The 16,181-nt window shown below is 41.5% G+C and overlaps 1 protein-coding gene across 1 annotated transcript in view; it reads right to left on the minus strand.

The window, feature by feature from the left end:
• Window positions 1–3,437: 3,437 nt before the first annotated feature.
• The window catches only part of LOC145481827 (cilia- and flagella-associated protein 74-like), a 32,254-nt gene continuing 19,510 nt past the window's right edge, over window positions 3,438–16,181 (minus strand). Inside the window, exons 33-50 of the mRNA XM_081460371.1 lie at window positions 15,992–16,084; window positions 15,328–15,645; window positions 14,738–14,893; window positions 13,014–13,156; window positions 12,611–12,736; window positions 10,967–11,076; window positions 10,404–10,459; window positions 9,936–10,055; window positions 9,627–9,782; window positions 8,569–8,710; window positions 8,419–8,484; window positions 7,555–7,643; window positions 6,968–7,094; window positions 6,233–6,357; window positions 5,770–5,838; window positions 5,567–5,632; window positions 4,661–4,690; window positions 3,438–4,029 (exon numbers count right to left, since the gene is read on the minus strand). Coding sequence (XP_081316497.1) covers window positions 3,910–4,029; window positions 4,661–4,690; window positions 5,567–5,632; window positions 5,770–5,838; window positions 6,233–6,357; window positions 6,968–7,094; window positions 7,555–7,643; window positions 8,419–8,484; window positions 8,569–8,710; window positions 9,627–9,782; window positions 9,936–10,055; window positions 10,404–10,459; window positions 10,967–11,076; window positions 12,611–12,736; window positions 13,014–13,156; window positions 14,738–14,893; window positions 15,328–15,645; window positions 15,992–16,084 — 2,112 coding nt within the window. The 3' untranslated portion in view covers window positions 3,438–3,909. The remainder of the gene's footprint in view (window positions 4,030–4,660; window positions 4,691–5,566; window positions 5,633–5,769; window positions 5,839–6,232; window positions 6,358–6,967; window positions 7,095–7,554; window positions 7,644–8,418; window positions 8,485–8,568; window positions 8,711–9,626; window positions 9,783–9,935; window positions 10,056–10,403; window positions 10,460–10,966; window positions 11,077–12,610; window positions 12,737–13,013; window positions 13,157–14,737; window positions 14,894–15,327; window positions 15,646–15,991; window positions 16,085–16,181) is intronic.

The following is a 16,181-nucleotide window of genomic DNA, read 5'->3' on the forward strand; positions in this document are numbered from 1 at the left end:
CTGACCAATTCATGTATTTCAGGGTATTTGAGATGGAGAAGGTCAAATTCGGTCGTCGTTTAAAAGGTGTTTGCTTGATTGCCAGAAAATTCTATGATATTTGTGGTTTGCAGTATTTTTATAAGCCAGTATTTAGGCTGTATCTAACCCCGGGGTAGAGCTTATGGTATTTCCAAGCTCTTAATTGGTTCCTTTTTCCTTGCATCCTAGAGTGGAAGAATGATGCGAACCAACTCCCCCGTCTCCTGAAATAACCAACAATTAAACACAAATGTTACGCTCTGCTTTTTTTCCTTTCTCAGTTTCCTCTGGTCTGGCAAAGTATCTCTCGTAAATTTGTGCTTAGCACCTTTCTAGACAAGTTTACTTTTCTTCTGTTCTTGTCTTAGTTCCGAAGCTTTTGTATTTATAGCTCCAGTTGTTTTGGTTTCCCTGTTTCAACAATCAACAAATATACAAAGCCTCATTCATTTGGAATAGTGAATTGTGTTTCGCAATGTTCATCTCTCGCACTCAAGAGTCACGCCATTGGAAAGCAGCGACAGAACCCTTATACCGTTGCTTGGAATGCCAGCAGAATTCACCAAAAAAGCTAACGTTGTCTATTAGCTGTAAATAAATTGTAAAAGACAAAATTAGGGTAACAACAAAAATGACGAAATGTACTGAATAACATTAAAGCATGAATATCACTCTGTTCAGTAAAGTTCTCTCCCTAGCTGTTACCGGTGTCTTCCCCGGCATTTCTGTAAAGAGAGAGATTGATTAATCATCCCACATTTCTCATAACTCAATAATGGATTTTCACAGTTGTTGCTGATTATAACGTGTTTTTTTCCAATTCCAAGACAAATCACTTTTGATTGACATGCCACGTGAACAATGGGTGCTGGGTTAAAGCTCATCAATGTAGACGTTTAACTCTGGATTCAGTATTATGAAATACCTACAAATATTATATGGCTAACTTCATGAGCGAGCAAGATGAACCGAATCCTGCGCTGTAATTGGCCACCCGAGCGCGCAAGATGGCGCTTTTGTTCGGTCAAGATGACTGGATATTGCCGGCCCTCGTTCTTTTATTTTTTTGCGTGTTTATGGACCTCCGCCTGGACCTTGAGTCCCCCCGTAGTAATTCCCAGGGCGTTTTTTTTTAATTAACAGAAAGCTGGCAGCAGAGGTGATGCGCCAAAAATATGTCACAGCTAAAATATACCTGACACTGACTCTCGGGTCAGGTTGCTGGAAAGCTTAACAGTAATTGATGATTAAAAGGTGATCCAGGTTTTAATTTCATGTGTACCGATAGTGCTCTTCAAGAATTTTAAGATTTATAAGAAGACCACACTGAAATAGGTATAAAACAGAAAAAAAAGTCCATGATTACTTTAGGTTAGCTTTAAGGACAGTGCCAACTTTTGTTAGTGCGCACATGGCATGGTTTATGCGCCACGCGCGCTCTAGGGTTGAAAGACTTTAAATTGACGTAATCAACTACCTTCCCACCATCCTTGTTTGGCTCAATCCCGCCATACCACCCCAGTCGGAAAGTCGCCTAGTCAGAGTCACAGTTCTCCGTACAACGTCGTCCGTGAAGCCTACGATTTTCTGTGTTTCATCCCGCATCCCGCCTAGCTGTCAAAATGAGAAAATCTCGCTTCCGCCAAAGTATTTTTATCCCGCATCCCGCACTTAAAATTTCTGTCATCCCCCATCCCGCCCTCATGTTTACTCTCATCCCGCCTCCCGCCAAACCTATGTTGGACCCTCGACTACGCTTCAAGTACGCGACTAAAACGAAAGCAAAATTTTCCTACTGTGACCAAATCAATTCTAATGAACCTGCACTAAAACCAGAAATATCAAAATAGCAGAATATAGATAACCACTAATGCTAAAGGCTTCATGTTAAAACAGATATTTCCAGGATTGAACGCTAATGAGATTCAAATTCCTTATGATAAGCATCACAGTGTCCTCAATGGTGCAAAGTCACCAAAACACACACAATTCTGTCAAATATGAAGTAATATGAAAATGTCAAATAACCCTGCCAAATATGAAGTACTAATTAAACAATACTTGCGTTCAATCCTGGACATAAGTGTGTTAAAAGCCAGCTGTGATCTATAGAACAGTATACTGAACTCCATCTGTAAACATTTACCTGCAGATCACTTAGTGCGCGCGCAAAACAAGTGCAAGGGACGCATGTTTGAATTCCTGTGGAGATAATAGGACAAAATGCAACGGGCACCAAACTGAAACGTTTTCAAAATTGATGAAAACAACTCATTTAACTTTAAAAAAACGCGTGGCTACCCCTGCATTTTATGTATTATTTTACGCAAGTCTATTCAATACGTGATTAGTTTCTGGTTGTGGGGGTTTGCCGGCTAAACCAGACGAGAGCTGTCAAGGAACTAAAAAGCGCTTTTGCAACGATTTTGTTATTAAAACCATACCAAAAGTGGTTTTTATGCTACCATTTACGATGTTGCTTAAACATGTTTATGGCGGAGCTCAGACGAAGGTTCGTCAAGCGGAGCACCATAACCATAGGAGCTCATAGGAACAGAACCACATGCATGCATAGAAACATGAACTTTTTTTACCACACATCTTTCTTTTTCTGCTCTTCTAGTCACTGTCGTATTAGAGCAATACAAGGGATCGCTATGGAGAAATCGTCGCGCAGTTGTACAGTCTCTTAGTTTAACCTGACGTCGTTTCATTTTGACTGGTATGCGCGCGGACTGTGCACTAGCCTAGCGAGTAACAGGCTTTAAAACAGCAGCAAACAAAATTCAAAAACTTATCCTCCTGATTATGCTTGCAGTGCTATTCCGAAAAATTCTGCTTAACTAGACTCTGCTCGGTTTAGAAACATAACGCCAAAATGATGCAAGAAAAATCGGGAAACCTACTGCAGCTCCGGTTATAAACACAGGGAACACAGCTTATGAAAACAGTGCGTCGGTTGTTGTAAGCTAATACATAGCTCAGTATTTTGCATCGAAATACAAGAGAAGGTTAATGAAAATAATTGAATTGTCCTACGGAAATCGGCTCTACAAGTCAGAGTTTCTAATTCATTCGATTTTTCGGTCACATTAATTTACTAACTCAGTTTGTCCATTGTTAATAGAGGGAGATGATTAACAAGTCCAGTAATGATCAAAGAAGCAAACAGACTAAGATATATGTTTGAAGGTCCTTGACTCTGCACATCTTTTGTTTTGTGTTTATTGACTATGTATGAATTACATAATCGCAATGCTTCTATTGGCTAGTTGTATGAGCACACATAACCACCTTTTGTATTTTGTCAGGTTTTTTGCAGGGTCAACCCCCAAAATAGCCAACAAAAACATACAACAAAGAACTTTGCCTGGTTTCTTAACCATTTCCCTCTATTAACTATGGTGAGTCAGAGATCAAAAATACCTTCTAAGCTTTATTTTCACGCCTTAATGCATACAAGCTTGCTACACAGGACGCTTCAAAACGCAGTGATACCAAACACTGCGCGTCACTATCAAAACAATATATGACGTCTTATCTTATAAAAACGCAAATATTACAAATCCATGCGATAACCATCTTTGAGCAACAATGACACTTGGTGCTGAATACATCGACTAACATAAATAGACACGCACGCGGGGTAAAATATCATTATTTATCTTGACTCCTCAGTATGATACGTGTCATGTCCAAGTCCACAACCATGATTCAATTATGGAGGAGTTTAGACGCACACAAATATACGCTGTCCTCAATAGGGTCGCTTAAGCCAAACCAAATCGTTGTGTAGTCCATTGAAACTTGCTCCAAGTTGACAGAGTAGATGTGTAGCATTGTAGATTTTTGAACTTCCAGGCATCACGAGCACAATATGTGAATGACTTATGTTTCTTCAGCTACCGAGTCCACGTGACTATTAACATCCGGGTGTCTATGCTCTGTTGTAATTAGACCTTGGAGAAGGATCTTGTATTGAGTTGTGACGTCACTCTTCACTGTCAGCTAGAAATGGAGGAACAAGAGAAAAAAACAAACATCAGCTTGGTTGCAATCAACTCATTTCTGGAAAATGCACACCCTTGCTACTCGCGAAGTTTTTGGTTGGTTGGTTTTTTTCAAGTTCTTTCTCAAATACATTAATGATTCGTCAATTTTAAACCTAGAAAAATATGATCGTGACGGTGTTTGGATGTTTGATCTTAATTAGCATACATTTTTACCATTTTATTTCTCCGTTTCTCCTTAGTTTTAGTTTCAATTGAGAAGATATATCAAACACCCAAGACACATTTCCAAACGCCTCGAAGTTCGTCAAAAATACTCCGCTACGCGTTGTATTTTCAACTCTCTTCTCGGTGGTTGGAAAGGTAGTCAAACAAGGTCTCTCGTATTTGATATATTACTAGTCAATCAACCAGGCAAAAAGCTGACCTACTTGATCTTTGCATCGCCTCACTGACCGAGCCCAACAGAAGAACGGCCGAGAGTTCGAAAACTAAAAACAATTAAAAACTTTGTCCCCACGCTTAAGTGTGCCAATTCGTTTCACTATGATGGGCGTACTTTTCGAAATTATGTTATTTTATTTTTAATGTCTGCTATAAGAATTGGCGAGATGATACTCTTAACTTACCATTGTGCTGGTATTAACAGGTTCATTGGGCTGTGAAAAACAACAAACAACGAAATTACTGTGAGACAAAGTTACAGCAAACTCAAGTCTCAAGTATGACTCTTACAGATACGGAATTGACACCATAAAATGTTTACAATCAGAACAACGTTTTAGACATTTTGAACTGAAAAATGTAGTCAATTTGTTTCTTTTACAACAAAAATCAAATTTTACGCGAGAATTAGGAGGAAAATTGAATGTAAAACCGCACTTCTAATAATAAAGACATTTTTGGTGTCGCTGCCATTCCTCTGATACTGTGCTATTGAATTAAACCCTAACAACTTATTTTTGTAAGAAAGTCGTCCCAGTTTGCGCATCTTGAAAAGTTTAGCCTAAATTTTTCAAGTTCATCATTTGTGATCCGTGTCTCCATCCTCAACCAACCTTGTCCCTTTATGTATGGGTTATTGACCAAGTGTGAGGTCAAGATGGCTGGATATTGGCCAAGTTCTTTTTTTGCGTGGTCATGGACCGAGACGGAGTCGAGGTCCATAAACTCACAAAAAAAGAACGAGGCCAATATCCAGCCATCTTGACCGAACAAGCTTGGTCAATAAAGGATTTATTATATGGCTTTCGGGGAAATTTTTCTTGCGGGACACGGCGGGTAGTCCCGAGCGGGCAAGATAGCTCCATCTTGCCCGCTCAGGTAGCCAATCACAGCGCAGGATTTGATTCATCTTGTCCGCTCACGGAACTAGCCATATAATAAGGTTTATTATTATTTCTTCGGTGTTTTTTATTTTAGTAAATTATAATTTTCAGGTTTCCTTCAATTTAAATGTAATTTTGTGCATGGCCAAAATAACTCGAAATGCTGTGACTGAGTTCCTCGAGGTGAGAAGAACGTTCACCACTTACGTCATGTCCTGCAGGAGGTTGCCACCGAAACACGATGTTCTTTTTTACGCCAATATCAACACCCGCCTGAAATGCAGAAACAAACACAAATTAAACACAATCCTCCACCCATTAAGCAATCTTTCCCAGGAAATACCGCGTAAAGATCAAAATAAACGTCTGCAAAAGCGGCTATGGAAAACGTGAAATTCAAAAACTCGCACCTTAAGAGGTTCAAAGTTAAATCCTCTCTCGTTAGCCTCCTTGGGATTGTCAAAGTAAAAGTCACAGGACTGCAAAGAAAACATACAAATTATTACTACCGAAAGGAAACCAAAGCCAAAGTGCTCACAGCTGACCAATCACAACGCGCATAAGTATCACAGTGAACCAATCAGAGCCGCCGTTAAAACCCTTGCAATCGACGGAAAGCGCGGGAAAGTTCGAGAAGCCAATTTACGGCTGATTTTGGTTCTGCAGTTGATTGGCTGAGAAAACGATATCTTTGTCCTGATTGGCTAGACCGGCTGAACCAAGCTGCAGACAGCTTTTCTTTTTAACCAAACACAGAGCTTAGCAAATATAGATCAAAACAAACGAAACAAAGATTGCTTTTGATAACTAATCTCTGAATCAGTGACAAAAGTCCAGTTTCCCCTGCACATCAAAGGTGGAAGTCTTTCATACCTTTTTAGTTTGTATACTGGACTTGATGCAGCCAATCTCTACGGCTCTTTCTGCGGCCTCAAATCCATCTGGAGTTGAAACACTCTTCATTGTCAATAGGACAGTCTTCTGGATTGCTTTTCCATCTACAAGAAAACATTTCTTTATCAAGGAAAACGCTTTCTACTCAACCTCTGTTAAATCTACGCGAGAGGCGACGTGATCTAATGGCTAGCGAGCAAGACTCCAGATCAAGCAATCCTGCTTTCCATGCACGCTGACCGTGATCTCCGAGTTATGTTGTTGAATTAGCTAAAATCGTGGTCCACACGGACTTTTTAAGTCCTTGGCTGAAACCAAATACGTGCATTAGAGATTTTTGCAAGTTAGTTTGTAACCTTTACAGCGCAGTACGACATTGCGTGCGAAAGGGTTTGGTTAGCGTTTGTCGTTCAAACTGCTGTCGATCATCTTTTCGAAAACAAACGAATTTTGCCGAGCGACGTTATCAGATACACCCGTTGCACATGTCGAACTCGCTTCAAACTCGTTTCTAGTCCATTGCAGCGGTGGGTGAGATTCACTCAAGCTTAAACTGCTAACAGTTTGCTCGATATTTCATCTGTTTAGTTCGCATACCAATAATTGTGACTTACGTTGCAATAAAACGTAGACAAGATTATGAGGCTTAACATAGGCTATAGATGAGCAAGAACATGATATTTGTGTGTAGTTAGTTATAACTAGAAAGCAGACCTTCTTCTTCTTCCTCCTCCACTTCTGCTCTTAGTGATTCAGCACTGGGCATCAGCTCGTCCCAGCCCCTCAAGTACACGATATTTGACCAGGCGCGGCCCAGTAGCTTGACAGAGTAGGGTTGTTCCTAAAATTCAGCACGAAAAAGGGATCAGGTACTTTAACAGAACCACAATAATTACAAATCAAATTCTTAAGTCTTCTCCTTGGCAAAAAACTTTTGGTGCGAACAGCGAGTTTTACACAAGTCGCGTCGTGATTGAGTTGGGCATGCCCAGTCGTTTCTCTCCGCTGGCGTGAAACAACGTAGGCTTCGTAACCATAAGTAAGTTATTCTTTGTGAATAAAAAACAGATAACAAACTGAATCGAAAGAACTCTGAAAAATAACAGTACACTAACGCAAAAAAACCCGACAAAATTGGAATTACAAACGAAACGAGAAAACGGATGGCAAAGATTGGTGAAAATTGAAGCGGACTAAAAACACAGAAATTAATGAAATGGCGCAAGCTTTTATTTGCCGTTCGCCTTTAATTGGCAGTGCAGTTAAGGTCCAGGTGCACGATCAAGAGTTGAATTACTTACCCCGTTATTAATTTCAACAGAAACTTCGTCAGCGTAAAGCTCACTAGCGTGATCCGGGTTAAACGATATTGTGATTTCGTTAGACTCGCCTGTAATCAGTTACACACAAAAACAAATAAATAAATAAAAGCGTCAGTAAATGTATACACTTAAGGTAATTCCTCTGAAATAAAAGTGACCATAGATTTTTGTTCAAACTTTGTCCACTGAATATTTGTCATATGATAACTTCAATTTTGAAATAAAAAAGGGGGGTGCCCATGCTCATTAAGGAGCAGTGAGGCATTGAAAATGCCGCATTTTGGCATTATTTAATGCTTATTATAAAAACGCATTCCCAGTAATTGTAAAATCTTTGTGAGCCCAGACTCATAAGAACACGCATTAAACTACAGTCAATACATTGTGTCGGACACAAATAAACGTTTCAGTTTGATTCAGACAGAAAGCTAAATCCTTGATTAAAAATTTGAACCAAATTTCTTGACGTGGTTACCGACTGCAAAATAGAAAAGACCACAGTGTATCTGCTATTTTTCATATTTATTCAATTTTCAGCAATAGAAATTAGATGAGTCTTTTCTCACGCAAAGCTTATGATTAGTTGATTACAAAGACTGGAAAAAAAATTGGGGTGCCCATGCTCGTTGGTGAGCTAGAGCCATTTTTCAACTGACAGAGCTCAATATCAAGGCAAATCCATCATGTTTTCAATATGCGCGTGCACAAGCGCGCGCTAATGACGCCATAAATTATGCGCAGTAAGGATGCGCAATGCAAATGTGAGGAATGACCTTAACAGCCATTGAAACGGAAAGGACTTATTACGTAGTTTGAAGGAAATTTCCTGTTTTTTAAGTCTACCTGGGCCAATGATCCCTTGGGCCGGAACACAGTCAAATACAGCCATACCATTGTAGTTGGACGGACCTGAGAGAGAGAAAAAGATTCATTTTCAAGGCAAGAGATGTTGCATAAAGACCAGAAGTGACATGTAGTCCATAATAGTCTCACCTAACGCATGCTGCTGAGTTTCTGGTAATTCGTTAAACGGCGGGAGGAACCTGGGTAACACTTGTGCGCGGCTGTGACGTAATGGCGATAAGCTGTCAAGCTTCAGTGAATAGGTGATTGACAGCTCTGACGTGTTGGAGATCTGGAAAAGAAAACCCATTAAAAAAGATTTAACACTCGCAGACCAACGCACGGAGCTTCTTATTGATCAATCAAAAGATTGCTCGAGCAACTCTCGTCAATTCGCGGCGATTGGAACTGTGGACTCGTGCAACGTCCACACCACGCCGAAGAAATTTGAAAACACAGCTTTATTTCTACGGTTAGGCCTATCGTCCACACTAATCCATCATGAAAACGGAGCGTTTTGAAAACACTCTTCAAACCGGATGAATTTGAAAACGCCGGATTTTCGTTTTCGTGCGAGAGGAAAAGATTTTGAAAACAGAGCTTTTTCGAAAACGATGACGTCACGATAATCACGTGATTTCCCTGGCCGAGTTTTCCTCAGACACAAATCCAAAATGACCGGTGATTGTTACGTTTTTAAATTCTCCGGCGTAGTGTGGACGGAAAACATTTTATGCGTTTTCAGCGTGAAACATCCGTTTTCAAATCCCCCCCGCGTAGTGTGGACGGGGTCTGTCCATCGTACTTATACCAGAGAAAATAATACAGCTTTATGACCTCGCGTATTCTCTCATTATCTAGTTACAGTAGTGCTTCATCAGTTCGGTCCGAACGGCCAGTTACATCTGGTCTCATTTTACTAACCGAAGAACTGAATTTGAACCTGAAAATGATCTCTTGAGTTCTACTGCAATTGTTAAAAACGAAATTCCAAAATTGAAAGAAAGTAAGCATACTCGGAGGATTTCGAAAAGCCTTTTGTAATGAGGGGCACCAAAAGATTCGCCAGTATGACAGATAATTGGGTCCAAATTTTTCATTAATTTTAGTTGAGTTTAAGGTCAGAATAAATCCCCCAAAAAACCTGACGCGCTAAAAAGAAGCCAAGTTCTGAAAGAGTGCTCAGTACAGAAACTTCCTTTACGCACCTTGAAGTTGGATGAAATCGTGTCGCCGACTAAAGCGTCTCCTAAATCCAATAGCCCATCCTCAACAGACAGAGAGATCACAGGTTGGACCCCCCTGCCCTTAAGTCTGATATATAGTGTGTTTCGGGGGCACCGCACCTCGAGGACTTCATGAAACTAGAAAACAATGTTACAGAAACAGCTCCATAAACATAGAGGTATATATACTTGACTCATCCACAAGCTAGTCTTTCTATTCGTACTTCCAAATCAGTCACTCGTGCAATATTTGAAAAGGTCACGCCTTCCAACGTCACGCAATCCACTCACCTCTTTCGGGGCATTAGGGCCAAACGATACAATTACATTATGAGTCGCTTGGGGTTCCAGGATCCTCAACGCGTTTAGCATCTGGAACGGACCGTGAGGATCTAGTAACGAGGAGCTTAACTACAAGACAAAACGAAGATACTTGTTCAGAAACTCTAACAAGCTAAGGGTAAGGATTACGACTGTCTGTCTGTCCGCCTGCCTGCCTGTCTACCTGCCTGCCTGACTGACCGACCGACCGACCGACTGACTGACTGATCGATCGATCGACCGACCAACTGACTGACTGGCTGACTGATTGACGACAGACTGACTGAGTGACGGACTGACGGACCGACCGACCGACGGACCGACTGACAGCCTGACAGCCCAACAGGCCTATCAATCGACACGACAGACGAGCAGACAGAACTAATTGATTCATTAATCGACAAATCACCCCAGAAGTCAAAAAAGACCTGCACTTACCCGCAATGGCTCATCGGAGATATTTTGGATGGTGAAACTTTTAACTTCGCATTGACCTTGTGAGAAGAAAACAGATACACAATTAGCCTAGTAAAGAGACGCTTGTCTTAACGCACTCAGTTCCTTACTCGCACGAGACTTGAGCCGAAACGTGGTTCTACAAGGTTTCTTGCAGAGTTTTAAACCAGAGTTACGACCAATCAGAGGTTGTTGTCTGTAAGTTACGTCATCAGTTTGGACTGTTTCGGGTCCAGTCTCAACATTTTTTTCCGGTAGGGAACATTGTTTATCATCAACATCAACATCCTGATGTCCCGCGCAATGTCAGATACTGTTCTACGATTCAAAGCGTCATTTATGAGCGTAATTTCGTTCGTTTTTGACTTAAACACAGTTGCAGGCTCAGTTTTTCCTTGGCTTGATTATCATTTTCCTCCGCTTCACATTTACTAGCAAAAGTTAACATAAACTAATATCGCCCTCAATGAAAAGGGACATTTTCTTCCAAGACTAACCTATTACATATGGAATCACTTAGAGATAAATTTATGTCTCGTCCTTACCTAGTGACACATTTGCAAAGTCCACAACGGACCTTCCACAATCAGAGACCACGACTATATGGGGTCGCACAGCCGGGCAATGCACCTCTAGGTATAGAGTGTTGTGTACACTACGAGAGCAGAAAGAAGAATTCAACAAAGCTAGGTAAGATAAAAGTAAGTTCCATTCCTAAGATTCGAAGAAGCCAGGGGAACCTGTCGGTTTCTAGAGCGGTTGTCAATTGAGTGTCGTAAAACCAAAACCAAAGTAATCACTCTAGCCAATCACAAAGGACACAGACGATACAGTGAACCAATCAAAACTCGATGCAAATGCATGTAGCTGACGCAAAGCGCGGGAAAACGAGTGTGAGCCAATCACAACTGGGTTTCCTTTGCTTAGAACTGATTGGATGAAAAAGTGGCGCGAGTTTTTTAAGCCAACCGTGTAGCGTGGTAAAGCAAAACCAATCACTTTTCGACACTGAAACGAAAACCGCTCTATAGCATGCAGCGATTAAAAAGTTATTAGCGGGTCTAGATGCATTTTCGGTGGTTTATTCACCTATCAGTTAAAATTTTAGTCCTTTTCTCAGCTATCAGTAACTTTTACAGGCTTCAGATCTCAGCTGTCAATTCTCAGCTGGTAATTAAGATTTTGACCAATTTTTAGCTATCAGGTGACCTCATCCAAACCCTCTCAATATACCCACCCCCCCCCCCCCCACCCCCAACCCGTTTGAGATGCTAGTCCAGCGAAGGTTATTCCGCAGCAATTTGTCAAGCTTCCCTAACAATTCGTCCCTGCCCCTATCTCCTCTGCGGAGGCTCAAAGGGAGTTTTATTCCGCATGGGGAGAATCCGCTGAGCGATATGAGTGCAGGCGCAAGGTTACGTGAAGGGTGAAACCCGATCGATCCATTCGACTTTGCGCCTGCACTCACCTCACACAGCCGCTTTTTCTAACGAACGTTTCCAACCTGTAGGGAGGAGAGAGAGTTCCAATCCAGTTATACTACTGAGTTGGGAAAGGGCACTTCGAGAGTAAAGCCTGGTTTTCACTAGCGACGCAAGCACAAACGCAAGCACAAGCGCAAGCACAAACGCAAGCAATAGGGATGACCCAAGTGAAAACGAAATTCGACGCAAACAAACTCATCAGAGCTTTCGGCCATTTTGGAAAACTTTTTAGGCGTGAGGTAATCTGGACCCAGTGTTTTCATTGGCGAAACATATCCACGTGTGGTAAATATCCTTGCGCTTGTGTTATGCTTGAGCGGTATTTCCTTTTCACGTGTTGCAGCGCAAACGCAAGCATAAGCGCAAGCACAAGAAAAAGGAAAAATTTTGATCCTTGTGCTTGCGCTTGCGCTTGTGCTTATGCCTGCGTCAAGACCGTTTTCACAGTGAAATGAGAATTATTGTGTTTGCGCTAGCGTCGCTAGTGAAAACCAGGCCTAACGTTTCTTGTTCAAAAAATCAACAGTGCTCGCAATTAGGACTCGCACCTAGACTACCAAGAAGCTAACCATTTACCAGTTTACATAGCCTCCCACAGATTGAACAAAGCTTACAAGATGTTCATATAGAGCGGGTCAAGACGCCAACGGGATTTTCAAGGGAAAGGCATGGATTAAAGCCGTCATCCAGCAGCATTTGTCTCACCTGCATGACAAGGACTCTGGTTCAGTGCATCTTCCCGGCGCGACAAAGCAAGGAATCACGTACCGCGAAAACGCGTTCTGATAAGTCCTGAGTAGAGCTAGGTGAGCTGACTCGTATTCATTGCAACTAAAAGGAAAGAACAAAGGAATTTCTGAGCTGTTCAAACCATATTTTGGTTTCTTAACAAGTCTCTACCCCGTTAGTCTCAAGATTGGAATAGAATATTAATTTTCTTCACTGATCGCCACGCACTTTTTAATGTTAGTTGTAGGAATTCAGTGGTTCATCAAGGAAATGCCTGTTAGAAATTGAAAGCTAGTAATTTAAAACATTGTATATGAAACTTCATTGAATAACAGCCAGAAAACAGCCAGCATCTTTGTGAAAAGTATCTAGGTCTTACCCGTCAACAACATCATCGATACTGAAAGTTCTTGCGGGGGACTTGGTACTAGCGGTGAGGTTTGGCGCGCTCGGTGTACCGCCTCGTTTTGGTGATGTCTTGGCGCTTTTTCCCGCGGGAGCAGCTTTCCCGCCTTTCTTTTTCTATATATAAAAAAGACACGCATGCAGTCTTCAGCTGAAAGAAGAATCCAATGCTACTTAAAGGAGCTCATCACGGTATTTTGAGTGATTTTGGCCGGGTACAGAATTACTTTTAAATTGAAGGAAACCTGAAAAAAGTAGTCTACTGAGATGGAAAAACATCAAAGAGATAATAATAAATCTTATTATATGGCTGTGTCTCACAAGGACTGGGAAGTAACCAATTCACGAATTTCATTGGCTGAAATCGATATTGACCGCGGTCTAGATTTTCCCATCTAGACCGACATCTAGACCGGTTTCATTTTGCGTTAAAAAAGTAGCAAACTAAAATACAAAAATGTTCACCATTTTCTTTTATTTTCTTCTCAATCATTTATGGAAGTGCCAAAAAGTTTTCTTCTTTGCCATAAAATAAACATCTTATTAACCGAGTTAAGTCGGTCTGTATAGGAGAATCTTGACCTCGGTCTGTACTCACGACCTCGGTCAAGATTCTCCCGTACAGACCTCCAGCTCGGTTAATAACAGCTAAATAAAGGAACAAGGATGGTTAAGGACGGAGAAGATTAACACGGATTACAAACGACGAACTTGAAAAAGCTTAGGCTAAACTTTTCAAGATGTGCAAACGGTGACGTAGCTCCTTAAAACATGGCTTCAAGGCTACTTCAAGATGGCTCATCCATCACCTGGCTCCTCTAAGGTGGCTGGCAACATTTTTTGAATTGTTAGCACTTGAAACTAGAATTAAGGGTGTTTTAGCCGGTCATACTGTGCTATGGTAACCAATAATGTCACGAGAATTATAACGTGTTCATCAACGATTGGGCAGTTGTTTGATACATACCATGATTGTAGCATCAAATAATAATGACCCATCAAAATCTAAGTCTTAAAAAGTGCTGGAAACTGTAGCCTGTCACCCTAATAAAGAATTTCAATTCTATTCTCTTAGCAGCAGTTATTTGGTTTGTGTCAAAAGGCTTCTGCTCACTTAAGAACGTCGTCACGCAATGTTCTTCTTCACTGAAGGCGGTCGTGAACCGGGGGGGGGTGGTACTGCCATATATGGGCTATATAGGTATGTGCCGCTGTGAAGGGTATGGTTTTCAAGCAGTTTACTCTAGGATAGGGTATATAAATCAGAGGGTTTGGGCCTAGAATGGGGTATCATTTTTTTACAAAACTGACTGGTTGGGTGAAGATTTTATCTAGATTAAGGAAACCAGGAATTGCCACTCAAAAATATAAAAAAATCAAATCGGCAAGTTTAAATTTACGCAAATCAGCCTCAACAGTGTTGATAGATGGGGGGATTTGGGGAGTTTACTCTAGTATAGGGTAGCAAAATTCAGCTGAACTAGCTCTGGTATAGGCTAAGGGTTCCAGGGTCCCAACGGCTCATCCCCAACCAGAAATTCCCAAAGTACTCCCCCCTCCGGGGTCGTGACGCACATCACGCGACGATAGTCACATAAAACGTTTCTTCACCGACAACGGTTGAACGTAACGGTTCTCTCCGCTAACGTTGCATATAAATTATAACGGTGAAAATGGAAACTACTGGCGCACACTTACCTGTCCGGAAGGTTGTTCCTGAAGCTTTTCCTGGGGCGAGGCCTGCTCTTGTCTCTTTCTCTCAGCCTCAGCTTCTCTTTCCATCATACGTACGCCCTCCTGTCGCACCATATTTGGATCCATCCGGGGACTAAACGTCACGTGAACCAAGCAACGCTGAAACAAAGAACAAAGTTACTCACATCCTTGGATACGGCTGGTGCGCCTGAAATTTGAATTTCAGGGGAAAACTGAACTGTCTGGACGTCAATGTATGATAACAGGAAAGGTATTAAATTCGGGCAACTTTTGTCACTGGAGACGGCACTGAACATTCACGAAAATATTGTTTCTCGTCAAGTCAAACTCGGAAATCTCCAGTTAAGTATTAGAAGAGGCCAAAGCAACTTAAGCATTGTCTTTTTTTCTGTCGGCTGCGAAGAAAAAGACTATTATTGTGTCGTTTCGGTAGGACAGCTCTGTTTTGTCGCCGTATGCAAGGATTTGCGCTTCTTGAACTTTCGCAAATGAAAGAACTGCGGGGAAGGGAGAATGGAGAGCCTAGTCGACATACAACAAGAACAAAAATTACACGCTGATCAAAAGCTCACCTTCCCTGGATTGACACATCCCACAGCTGGGGACACAGTCAGCGGTGCTCCAGCAGGGACCACAAACTCGAACGACGTGGGGCCCACCTCAACAATGGGCCCTGATCCAATCCTGGGGACAGGGTGGGTAAATTCATTTGCGCTGGTGTGCGAGTTGATGACCTCAATGTGAGCCGCACATGTGTCAGAGACAGCGGTCGCCTTCATTTTAATGACAGAGTGAGAGAGTTCCAGGGGCAGAAGAACACCAACAGCTCGGCAGTGCAGCTTAAACTCGCGTCCAATACCAGTCTTACAGGTTAGATCAAACTCGTATTCCTGTAGCAAGAAAGCAATATCCAAGGACATTTCTTGCGATATAAAAAGTAACCGTAAAATCGAAGTACCCCTAAAAATTAGTTTATTGCAGTAACAAGCAAGAGACAATAATAAACTACTGAAGTTAAAAAGGGAGGACTGAGACATACTGTGGGCCACAAAAACGATAAAATAGTTTGTCGATAGAACTGCTCGGAAGAAACTGCAAATAGAGGTCTTATTCCACACGCAAAACAACTGAGACAAACGAACGAATGAATGAATGAAAATATTTACGGGTCTTATGTCAAGGTGTAGAGATAAACTACTATCACTTGATTCAGTGACTATTTGATCTGTCGCCTACCTTGGCTTTTTTAGCATTAAACATGATGTCCACATCAAAGCTTTCTAGCGGCAGCAGTGTACCAAACCCGTCATTCGGTTGAACATCAACTGTCTGGAATTAAAACATGCAAAGATGCGCAGGTCAGGGCAAGAGAACAAACATACAATAAAGGATATACTAGCAATAATACTAAGGCATAAACCGAAAA

The sequence above is a fragment of the Orbicella franksi genome, chromosome 3, assembly GCF_964199315.1.
Source record: "Orbicella franksi chromosome 3, jaOrbFran1.1, whole genome shotgun sequence".
In the NCBI taxonomy this organism is placed as follows: Eukaryota; Metazoa; Cnidaria; class Anthozoa; order Scleractinia; family Merulinidae; genus Orbicella; species Orbicella franksi.